General features: G+C 44.3%; 1 protein-coding gene across 2 annotated transcripts in view; it reads left to right on the forward strand.

The window, feature by feature from the left end:
- Nucleotides 1-2,450: 2,450 nt before the first annotated feature.
- Nucleotides 2,451-12,135, forward strand: part of PARP8 (poly(ADP-ribose) polymerase family member 8) — a 196,797-nt gene continuing 187,112 nt past the window's right edge. Inside the window, exons 1-3 of one of the 2 annotated variants that reach the window (XM_070476665.1) lie at nt 2,451-2,635; nt 3,672-3,773; nt 4,722-4,776. In XM_070476665.1, coding sequence (XP_070332766.1) covers nt 2,605-2,635; nt 3,672-3,773; nt 4,722-4,776 — 188 coding nt within the window. In that variant the 5' untranslated portion in view covers nt 2,451-2,604. Of the gene's footprint in view, nt 2,636-3,230; nt 3,585-3,671; nt 3,774-4,721; nt 4,777-12,135 lie in introns of those variants that run through there. The other variant, XM_070476664.1, reaches the window with a different exon arrangement.

A 12,135-nucleotide genomic window follows, 5' to 3' on the forward strand; every position in this document is an offset into this window, starting at 1 on the left:
CTAAAAATTGGCAAGAGCTTTGAGATTGCCTTCCTTCCAGTAGCTTCCCATTTCTCTCAAATAAAATCTCACTTCCTCACTCTAGCTTAAGGCCCTTGTTGACCCCTTCCCATAGCAACCCCTCTGATTCAACCTCTCCCTTTTTCACTCTGTTTCTACCACAAAGGCAAGTTATCACAGTGCTATTTCCATGGTTGACCAAGTCTGCTAGGCAATCCCATGGGCATTTGCTACTGATAACACCATTTGGGAAAGGGGACTGTTGTCTTTGCCAATCCTGCCCCCATCCTCTTTTCTTAATCCCCATGGAATAGCAGAGGTCACGCTTTTACTTTAGACTTTACTGAGGGCTGGGATTCCTTTGGGAAAGGAAGTTCATTGCAGGAAAGAGAAATATAACTGCCACTAGAAGAGGCTATTTTGAGAAGCCATAGGCTCCAGGCCTCCCTCAGAATCCATTATAGGATTTCTTGTTGGCCTAACTCTTGGCCTGCTGCCATTAGTGGGGCCAGTTTACTCAGCAGTGAGACTTCTGAACATTTATTTTCCTTAAAGTTCGGTTCAACTGCTAAAAGATTTGGAAAGAGGAAAAGGTTCACTGCCCATTAGGTGCCACCTCAGAGAAGCTAATGAACACTTTTGTGCCTCAGTCTCCTCTTCTGTAAAATATGAAGAATAACAGTATAGTGTCCCTATAGGGTTATTGTGAGTTAAATGTTAACATAAGTAAAACTTTTAGAGTAGTGTCAGGCTGGGCAACCAAGTTCTGAATATGCGTGTTATTAATATCCACATCACACCACTGAACTTGCTGCCACATTTCCATTACCTTACACTTCTGCAGTTGAATATTTTAACATAGGTGAGGAATTTAGATTTTTTTTCCTAATAAATTCTATTGGTTGGCTTGGGATCATTTTTCTAAACCAGTGGAACTTTTTTGGCTAGACCCCATCATCTAACACATAGATTATTATGTCCAATTACTGTAGCATATCACAGAAATTGTCTCTCATTGTGAAAAATGATTTCTTTTTAAAGCATAGTGATTGAGGGCCTACTATTTACTATGCTCCTAAAGGCATATGTGTGTGTGTTTGTGTGCACACAAGTGTTTAAGGTAGGGATACAACCTCTCATCTCAAAGGTGAATATAGTTTTTAATAAGACCACAAATAATCTAAATGTTTAAATAAGAGTCTGAGATGAGGTGGGATAAACGGGACACTGGCTTGTGAGCTGAGTTTGAAAGCACCGTGTCATAAAGATCTAGCTTAGCAACGTTGATGGCTTGGTAGTTTTTATTACAGAAACTTCTCTTGTAGAAATGCATATCAGACAGAAAAGTTTCTAATTTTTTTTCCTATCCCTTAAAATTTAAAAATATTTAAATATAGTGCACCTTCAGGGCATGAACAGAGTGAGGTTAGCTTTGTTTAATCAAAACACGGCAGCCTGTAAAGCCTGAAAGAAAAAAAAAAACAACCAAAAAAAAAAAAAAAACAAATGTAGGGCAAATCACAAGAAGGCTTATTTTACAGAGTGAGTAGCAAACCAGGAGGTGATCCAGGCCAAAACATTCCATGCCTTTAAAACGATTTCAAATTTATTTGTGGAAAGGGCACTACTTTGGGAACTCAAGCTTGGTGGATAGACGACTATAAAATTAATTCTTGTGAGCTCACAGATGTTAAGTTTTTCGGGAATTTAGAGCACAGGATGGCAGGAGGAAGTGTGCATGATACCCAGTGTTACGAGAAAGAGAAGAAAGTGCTTCTGGTAGCCAAGGGGCCTTCACAAAGCAACATGCCCAGGAAAGACTTGAACCTGCCCTGCCCGGGTCAAGAAGCATTTCGGGAGGGGTGAACAGGAGGTGTGCCTCTACTCGTGAAGACTGCAGTGGTCCAGACAAGCGTTTCCTCTTATAATTTACAACGAATGTGATGTGTTCCAGGCGGTACAACAAATCATTTTGTGTGCTTTTTTTTTTTTTTTTCCTGCAAGACAGAGGAGTTGGGGCATATGATCTCTGGATGCTTCTCTCTCTCTCGAATCTAAAGACTCCATAAGGGATCACAGCCATTCCTAATTCTCCTAAAGAACACACAGTCACTGTCAGCATCAGAACTGGACTGATGAAGGGTCTGAGCCAGTTTGACAACTCGTGGGTACTCATAGTGATAAGGAAGCGCATTGAAGCTGGAGGATCCATAAAGAGGCTGAAGGTACCACCCATTCATGCATTCAGACAGCAAGCATTTCCGCCTCCCCGCTATATTCCAGGCACTGCACCAGGCACTGGGGATGCAGAAGCAGGAGAGATATGCACTGCTCAGGGAAACCGTCCCAGTGGAGAAAAGATTAACAAGCCTATCCTAGGGCACATGGGAGTACGGAGGCAGGGCAGCTATCTCGGCCCAAGTTGTCCTTAGGCAGAACAGAAAGTGAGGCTCAGAGCACTATCTCAGTTCCAAGAAAGACCACAGGATTGTAGCAGCTTTCTCTTGACTGACTGGCAAAGGGGTGGCATTTTAAAACAAGCCAAACAGATATCCATCCTTGACGGAGACCCTGGCACGTGCCAGTTGATTCTGCCAATTTTTCATGGACGGAAAGACGGAGCAGAGCAGAACGGGTGAGTCTCTGCAAGTGGAAGAAGTCTCTTAAAAGGGGCTATGTTTCCTAAAAGGCGCCCCAGAAGGGCTGAACTACTTCTATCCGGGAGAAAAAAGAGTCTGGCAGTGTAGGCAAGGGAGGGTGTACGTCTGGAGTCATTTCAAGGCTTTTTCCATCTTGCCTGATGTGACAACAAGGAAGGAGTTGTTCGTTTTATTTATTTATTTCCCATTTTGAACGATTTCGCTTTGCCCCTCTTCCCCGCTTCCAGCCACTTGGGTTTGGGTTTTCCATATGACTCATAATTCCTTCCGAAAGTGGAGTCGAATTCATAAAAGTGGTGGAAGCGCGAAGGGAGGGGGGAGCGCGGGGGGGCGGGCAGGGAGCCCCAGGGAGTCTTCACTACCGACATTCCCACTCAGCCCCCGGCGCGAGCGGCGGCCGGCCTGGGGAATCCAGCCTGCGCTCGGCCGGCGGGGATACTAGCGAAGCCTGGGCGGCCCGGACCGGGTGACTGGGCGGCGGGCGCGGGAGGGTCGGCGGCCGGCGGCGCTGCCGCAGCCTCGGCACGGCCGCCGCCGCCGCCCGCGGGCGCGAGTGTGCGCGGGTGTGGAAGGCCGGCGTGCGGGCCGCGAGGGGTGTGCGCGCGTGAGGCGGAGCGGGGCTCGCCCCTCGCCGGCGCCCGCCGCCCGGCCGGTGATCGCTCTCCGGCCGTCTCCAGCACCCTCGGCCCCCCCACGGCCGTTGGTCCTGGCGGGGGGAGGGAGAAAGTGAGAGTCGGTGTCATCACCATCCATTGTCAGGAGGGGAAGAAATTGGAATCCAGCAGCGGCGAGCAGCAGCTGGGCGGTCACATCTGGGAATGCAAAGCCGACCTCCCCCCCCTCCTCCTCCGCCACCACCGCCTCCTCTCTCACCCGGGATCACTTCCGAAACCACTTCGCCTTCAGCCCCTGCCTCGGCCAGAGGTTTCATTTTTAACTGAATATTTACGAAAGCTGGAAGCGTGCGAGGGGGTGGGGTGGGGTGGAAAATAGCGGCTGCTTCTTTTCCAGGGATTTATTTAATGGGGATGTGTTCAAGGCAAGAGCGAATTCAGAAGGATATCGACGTCGTGATCCAGAAGTCCAGAGCCGAGAAGGACTGCCTGTTTGCAGGTGAGTTCTCGCCTTTTCAGAGCCTCGGACCCAGCGCCAGCTTCGTCTGCCCGCCCGTCACCCCCTTGCCCAGTTTTCTGGCCGCGAGGTGTGTGGCTGGGGATGGGGGGGTGGGTTGCACGTCCCCATTCTGGGGTTCATTTGGCAACAGCTGCTGCAGCAGGAGCGGGAGCCAAAAGGGGGAGGGGGCAACAGCCTCTCCCCTTCTCCCCTCCCCCCGTCTGGGGCGGTCAACCGCTTTGGGGACAGAACCCTGGTAGTCCCAGCAGGGGTCTAGGCAAGGAGCCGAGCATGGTATTTTTAGTCCCCTGTGGACGCCCGGAGCGTCCGATCCCGCCTCCGAGGTTTCAGCAGCAGCGACCCAGGCGGTTGGTAGGACCCGCCGGGTTTGCGCAATGGGCTGAGCGGCGGCGGCCGGGAATGGAGCCCGCTGCGCTGCGCGGCGCTGGCTGGCTGCGCCCGGCGCCGAGGCCCCCCGGTGGGCAGCGCTGGGCCGATCTCCGGCCGCTTCGGCTCGCTCTAGTACCTCCGACTGGCAGTGTCATGCCCCGGAAAGAGAAGAGATGCCCTAGGTCCCGAAGGCGCCCCGAGCCTCTGCTTGGGGGTCGTCTTTCGTCCATTTTGCTCCCCCTGGAGGGGGACAGGATTTTGCTCCCCCAGCCGCGAGCTCGGCGGGGGCCGCTTCCGGCCGCCCGGACCGGGAAATTCCCGCCGTTGCCATGGCACCCGGCACTTGTTGCGGGGGGCGGCCACGCGCGGCACCCGACTCGGGGTGCGCAGCATCCCCTCCGGCACCGCTCGGAGAGGGGAACTCGGGGTTCTCCAGCTCTCGCCTCCCGCCCAGCCAGGCCTCCCCTTGGCTCCATCAAAGAAATAAGGGATCCGAGTCAGGACCAGGGTTAAAAATCCACTCCGGGGGGTAGCTTTTAACAAGACTTTTCGTTTCAGATTTCAGATACTCAGACTCCACCTTTACTTTCACCTACGTTGGCGGCCCCAAAAGGTATTTATGTGTATAGAGTTGCTTCATTTCCTGTTCACAGGCTGGTGTTTCCTTTGTTCTTAGCGTGTTCCGTGTTCGGGTGTTTTTTTCTTCTTCTTCTCTTGTTGTCGTTTAGCCACGTCCCAAGCCTGAGGTCTCTCGATTTTAAATAGCAGAGGGGAAATAAATAGGTTTGACTCAAGTGTTTCTAAGATCACGCCACGGCCCAACAACAGAGCTCTCACACTCCTCGTGCTGAAGATGTTCTACAGAAGTACCTAGCTCTTGAGCCTTTAGGGATTGACACAGGTGAATGCAAAACCAGAATATTGGGCATAAAAGACATAAGATGTCACAGAATAGTTTGGTCACATGTGATTTTTCTGGTGAGCTAGGGCTGCACGTTTCTATGTTTTTTGTAGGTTGACATAAACATGTAGTCTGCCAATTCTCCATCTTTTTTTTTTTTTATTTAAAGGAGTCCTATTTTGGTTTTCATAGTTAGAAAGAATTTGAAAGTTATATGTAGCTGGAATGTGTAAACTTCTTTCTTGAGGAGGAAGAATGAGAGATACATCCGTTAATACTAAGTTGTTGGCGGTGTGAAGTAAGCCCAAATCCCAATTTTGCGTTTACCACTTGGAGATGAAATTAAACCATTAAAATAGGCCTTGCTGTCTTCACTTGTTAAGGTAGAATTTTCACCCTGTTAGACTTTTGGGGACACAGTGGTTTAAAAGCAGTGGCCACATCTGAGAACTGTCAGAGATTTAGCTTTGCTGTTAGAACCTGACATTCAATATGGTTTGATCATATTCCAAAATATCTTTTAGCTAATGGAAACATTTAGGAACATATACATTGCAAAAGAAGCTTTCTTCTGTAAATACATTTTTTAAAAGCTTGGAATTAATGTGAATCTTAAAAATGCTTAGGATATGTGTTGCAGTGTGCATTTCAAAAAAGCTTGCATTGAAATAGTTATCACATTTCCCATAGTCACAGTGTACCTAAGTGTCAAGATTGGTATATTGATTTGATTTACTAGTTGAAAATATAACATATGTAGTAAGGCCTTTATTGAAATTACAGTATTTCTAAATTTTCTATAGTACTGTCATTTTTGAATAAAAAGAATACATTAGAAGAGATTCAGGTAAATTAACACTGTTCCTACACTTCCTACCCAAAGGATGCTGGTGTATGACTAATAACCTCTTGAATTGTTTTAATAGTTAAAAATATGCTATGTGGCCGGCTGAAAACATTCCCCATGCTTCTGGGTTGATACCTGCTTGAATTGTCCCTTTCACAATTGTTCTTATGAGAGGTGTGGACTGGAAAAGTCCTGGGTAGGCTTTTCAGCTAATTAGCTTTATTATTAACAGTAAGATACTTGTTTTGGCCTCAGTTTACTTATCTGTACAAGAAGGGAATGAACCTTACAGTTAATCACTAAGATCAGTTTGTGCTAAGATTCTTTATCAGGAAATTACTGAACTAGTGTTAACACAGCAAGAGGTGGAGAAGTTATAACTGCCTCCAGGAGCAAGGCCTGGAGATTGGGATGGATAATTAACTAATTGAGATAACATCAGTTTTCAGTGTAGGAACAAAACACCATGACTGCTCTTAAAGTAAGAGATGTTTCCTTCTCTGTCTTATCCTCCTAAAGGATAGTTTTTTCCTTGCTTCCTGATTTAAATAATGGTTCACTTGCATATGTAATGTGGACCAGCTTGCTTTTTAAAGATTGTTGTGAATTGTTGATGTGATTGCTTTGTCTTTCTAAAAGCTTGCTCTATAAACAAATGTATAACAGATTGTTTTAGTACTGTAATGATAATACATTTAATATTACCTCTTTATGAGTTTGTAGCTAATGGCAGAAAATAAATTTTCTGAAAGAAAAAAATTGTTTTCATGAACTACATTGTCTGTATTAGAGTTTGATACTTGTTATGTATTTCTCATTGCTGTATGTAAATTGGGCATTTAAAAATGAAAGAATCCTTTGTTTTGATTTAAAATGCTTATCAACTTATTATATTCAGTTGATAGTGTCATTTCAGATTGTTGTTGTTCAGTCCCTAAGTCCTGTTTAATTCTTTGCGACCCCGTGGCCTGCAGCATGCCAGGCTCCCCTGTCCTTCACTATCAAACTCATGTCCATTGAGTTGGTGATGCCATCCAGCCATCTCATCCTCTGTCACCCTCTTCTCCTGCCCTCAATCTTTCCCAGCATCTGTCACCCCCATCTCCTCCTGCCTTCAGTATTTCCCAGCATCAGGGTCTTTTCCAGTGAGTCGACTCTTCACATCAGGTGGCCAGAGTCTTAGAGCTTCAACTTCAGCAACAGTCCTTCCAATGAGTATCCAGGGTTGATTCCCTTCAGATTGACTAGTTTGATTTCCTTGCTGTCCAAGAGACTCTCAAGAGTCTTCTCCAGCACCACAATTCGAAAGCATCAGTTCCTCGGTCCTCAGTCATTTCGTGTAAACTAGACTTATTTTCTTGATTAAAGGAAGGTGGAGATCTTCTGGAGAGATAGTCCATGTTTATCTTGAATTATATTGTGCCATCATTTTCATCTAAACCATTGAAAATATTTATGTTCGAGACATGAGTTCAAGAATAATTTTCAATTCAAGTTATAGATAAAACTTAATCTGCTGTTTCCTCTCTGACACTTTCCAAGAATAGTTACACTTTGTTCTGAGGCAGAAGTTGATCTTATATGTTATTCTTCATAAAAAAAAAAATAATACTGAAAATTTTGTGTGTGTGTTTCTGTGGATAAGAGGACATGCCAAGAGGCCAGTGTCAGGGCTGGCCATCGGCCTAGTAGGTTGGCCTTTCATTTGGAGGTTGTGAGAGGGGCAGAGTGCCTTTTACATTTGCCCTTCTATCTGTGTGGACTTCAGGTGAGGTTTGAAGGGGAGCAGATGGTCAGCTAGAAGACTGGGTTCACTCAGTTTTCCCTCATGGGAAAGTTCATGGAATTATTAATATCCTCAGCTTTGTATTTAGAAACTTGAGGCTCAGAGAGTTTAGAGAACCAGCTCAGATTTGCTCAGTTAATGATGGAGCTGCCATGTAAAGCCTGTTCTGTCACAGTTCTGAGACCTGTCCTCCCTTCTGTACACTAGTGTTCCCAGCCTCTCTGAGCAATCTTGAGACTCTTGAACATCAAAAAAATGATGCAGACGTTTGTTTACCTGAGAGTTGTAGTTTTAGCATCATTTGATTGAGAAATAATGAGAAATGAGGTGTTAAATGTTAAGAATTGATGATTAATGCAATCTACGTATGCTTGAAAACTTGCGGTATATATATATTGGGCAAGGTTAATGCATTGTAGCACTGATCCTTACAATGCTTCTGATTCCTGGCCTCCTGGGAAGAACTCCAGCCGTCAGTAGTCCTGGGCCTGCTGTAGGCTCCTCCTGAATGCTGCCTGGCAATTTCTTGGGTGTGCTAAAAACTATAAACCGGGAGCCTCCACTGTGTACAGTTTGTAAGCTGATGCAAATTCATTCCTTCCCTGCACTTTGTCATGCTGTTTGTTTACTGTCTTCTTTCTCCCTTATTGGTTGGTAGTAAACTTAAGACCACAGAGATGTGGGGCTCTTGACCTTCACCTCGCTTGCAGCCAGCTGTCCAGTCAGTGGTAGCAGCTGCAGAAGGGGCCAGTGAGTGGTGCCAGCTGCTCAGAGGCTGGGGAAGCAGGCTGAGCACTTGGGGCCAGAGGTTAAAGATAGAGAGGAGGGGAGCCCTGAAAGAGCCTGCTCATGGACCCCCGTAGGATTCCCTGACTGAGCTTTTAGCAGGGAAGGTATTGTGACGATATACCTGAGGTTTTAAATGTTGATTGTTAAAAAAGAAAAAAATATGTCAAAAATTAAATTAAATTAAAAAACACATGATTTCTCCATCTTCTATTAACATTAGAATTTATTCTCTCAGAGTTTTTATGTGTCTGCATATAAGATGTACACCTCTAAAGACTGTTATTATCCTCTCGAGACCTCACTGTTTTTCACCCAAGGATATAACATTAATATCTTTCCTTTAGAAAGGATATGAGAGTAAAGAAATATGTATTGAATGAGGAATTTTTGGGTGTGCATGATAAGAAATCTAATATTTATTTTACAAATTATTAATAAATTAGAAATTTTAGTGTTTGCTGGAATGTCCAGAGTTGCCTGTAGGTGTCCACCCTGTATTGTGTGTCCAGGGGTAGACTGACAGCTTTACTGTTTTGAATTAAGTAATTTCAGTTTTGGCTGTGCTGGGTGTTCGTTACTTTGCCGGGACTTCCTCTAGTTGCGGTGAGCGTGGGGCCACGCGTCCTTGAGGTGCCCGGCTTCTGGTTGCCGTGGCTTCTCTCGTCGTGAAGCTCAGGCCCTCGGTGCGCGGACTTCAGTAGCTGCAGCCCGCGGCCTCAGGGCTTGTGGCTCCTGGGCTCTGGATTGCAGGCTCAGTAGTTGTGGCACATTGGGCTTAGTTGCTTTGCAGCATGTGAGGTCCTCCCGGGCCGGGGATCACACGGGTGTCCCCTTCATTGGCAGGCGGATTCTTATGCACTGCCCCATCAGGGAAGTAAGTCCCAGATTGACAGGTCTTCTGGCCGGTGGAAAACAATTTCCTAACCCAAATGACCAGGTATGGGGATACTCAGATAGTTCAAAAAGCCCCCAACCTGGTCATGTCACTCAGGCATGGAATTTCTTATGAATCCAGAAGTTGCTTACCTCAGTTATAAACCTTATTCTCTGATCTGTTCAGATGTTTCCAGGAGACAGATAATGCAGTTGCTTAGGATAATAGAGAGTTGTGGGGACTGTCGTACACTGGAGAGTTTGGTTTTTTCAAAGTATTTAATTCAGTTACAAAAATCAACACCACTCTGGTGGTCGACCACATCTTCTGGGGATCCTAATCTACCGGGGCTCCCATTGCACAGTCCTTTCCTCATGGGATGTTATGGAAAGAGGCAATCCAGTTGACTGCTAAAGTGCATTTGCTTTCTTTTGAGTTTCTTAGAAAGGAGGTATGTAGGTGTGTGTGCAGGAGTTGGGGAACTGGGAGGGTGGAGAAGTGATTCCAGCATCTCAAAAAAGATTCATCAATTTTCACAATGCAAGAAGTACATGTTCATTCTGAAATTTTGAAATATGTAATTATTTTGAAACCTTCAAGAGCTCCTGAAGGTATCAGAATGAAAAGAATGATCATTTTTTTTAAAATAAAAAAATGAGAATGCTTCTCTTACCAATGGGGACCTGTTTTCCATAATTTTTGGTTATATCAATTATTACACAAAATGATGTTTTTTTTAAAAAAATGTGTTTGCTGGATCCCTGGGAACCTGCCTTGGAGGTTTGGGGTGACTGGTAGAAGGGAGTGTAAAGGAAGCTGAATGAGTGAGAGCCAGGCTTTCACATCCCTTTGTAAATTACAGCTGCTCTATTTAGCTCTTTCTGTTTCGGTATAACATTTTTTTTGAAAAATGTTTCATTGGTAAATGAGTTTTAAAACCATTGACCTAAAGTAATCACCAATTTAACACAAGTTTAACTTTATTGAAGCTTATATATTTAAAAAAAATTAAACTCCATTTATTTCATGGATTAAAATAATACTGCTAATGATATTTATTGGGCATGGTCTTTGTAAGCTTTTTTGCCTACCTTACATCGTGTGTTTGCAACAAAGAAGACCAATAGGTATTTTGTCAGCTGTTGTGCATTTTATAGCTAAAGAAACTGTTGGGTAGTTTAAATAGTTTATGGTTAGTAAGAAGCTGAGTAGCGATATACTGCAGTGTAAGTCAATGTTTTTGTGAGGTTTTAAGGGGCATGGGTTAGACTGGTGTGACTAGAATAGTTGGGAATGTTTGAGCCTGGGCAGGGAATGCTTTTGCTGATGGAATGTCTGCCAGGGGCAGTACTGAAAATCTGTTGCTTGACAGGGGAAGTGCCCGAGCCCAGTGCTAAGCAGTTATGGTAGGAAACTTACCTACATAGACTGTGGAATTCTTGTGCAAATATTGGGCCCATCCATTTAAATTCCCCATCATTTCTTTCGGCAGCATTGGGGAAAGAAGAAAAAAAAAAAAGGCATAAAAGTGAAATTTCATCAGTCTGAAAAATATTTTGTAATTCTCTGCACACATTTGCTTTTGGGTGGATTGTGCTATAGTAGATAAGTATTGCTCTAAGACAGCTGTCACTGACTTAGTATGGAATTTTAATCAAGTTGTTGATATGTAACCTTTCTTTTTTTCATTCTCTAAATTTCTGCAATCCTGTCTCCCCTGTGCCCGCAGGAAAGACTAATCAAAATACGTTTTTATTAATAGACTTGTCATTCTTGTTTTATTGTGATCATACTTCAGGTTTTCTGTTCAGTTATCTCACTTCAGTGCTGGGCAATTCAACCCAACACATGCAAACATTTCCTCCTTTGAAGAAGCTTCTCTTCCCAGCCTTTCCTTGGTCAGTTTCACATCATTTGAGCCTGGTATGGGGAACTGCAGTCTCAGGTTTCATGTATCCCACCTTCTTCTTCACCTTCTAAGCTCCACCAGCTTACTTTGAAATCATCGTTGGCACCTTCATCACTCCCCATGTCTACACTTGGTCTGGGCCCTGATCACCTTGACTTAGGTCAGTCACTTTTAACCAAGTGTCTTAAAATACTCGATTTAACAGCTACTCACCCATCCAGTTCATTTATACCTGAACTCTTTAAGCATTTATTTAATCAAAGCATTTACCTGCTCAGAAGCTTTCAAATGCAACCAAGATTTTCTCTAGATTAAATTTAATTCCCATTCTTGACTTTAAAGAGCCACCTTTCCCATCCATTCATATATATTTCTCAGCCTTCCAAACGCTAACTTACTACTGTTTATTTATTGACATCATCTCTCTAATTAGTAGCAGTTTGTATTAACTCAGTGCACTAAGGATATATGGCTCTTCAAGGTTTGTTGATAGATAACATCTGTATTGCATAATATTCTTGGTTTGGCTATCAAGATCAGGGTTTTTATTATCACAAAGACTGATTGATTTCATCTTTCCTTTGACCACAAATGGCATCTCTGTGAAAATATGTAATGTGTTCACACAGAAGAGGATAGAGGGAGACCTGAGTGGAACAAGTTGAGATTGAGAAAACAAAAATGAAACCTGAGGAGGGTGTGTGGGATGAGAAAATAGATCAGTCCCAATCCGTTACTGAATAACAACAACAGCTGGTCTCAATTGTAGTTTATTTGCATCTTGGTGACATCCGGTTTGTGGCTGACACCTTCTTGGTATTAAATGGAGGATGCAAATGATTCAGTGTTAAATTTAAAAGGAAGAC

This window comes from Odocoileus virginianus, chromosome 14 (assembly GCF_023699985.2).
Source record: "Odocoileus virginianus isolate 20LAN1187 ecotype Illinois chromosome 14, Ovbor_1.2, whole genome shotgun sequence".
Lineage (NCBI taxonomy): Eukaryota > Metazoa > Chordata > Mammalia > Artiodactyla > Cervidae > Odocoileus > Odocoileus virginianus.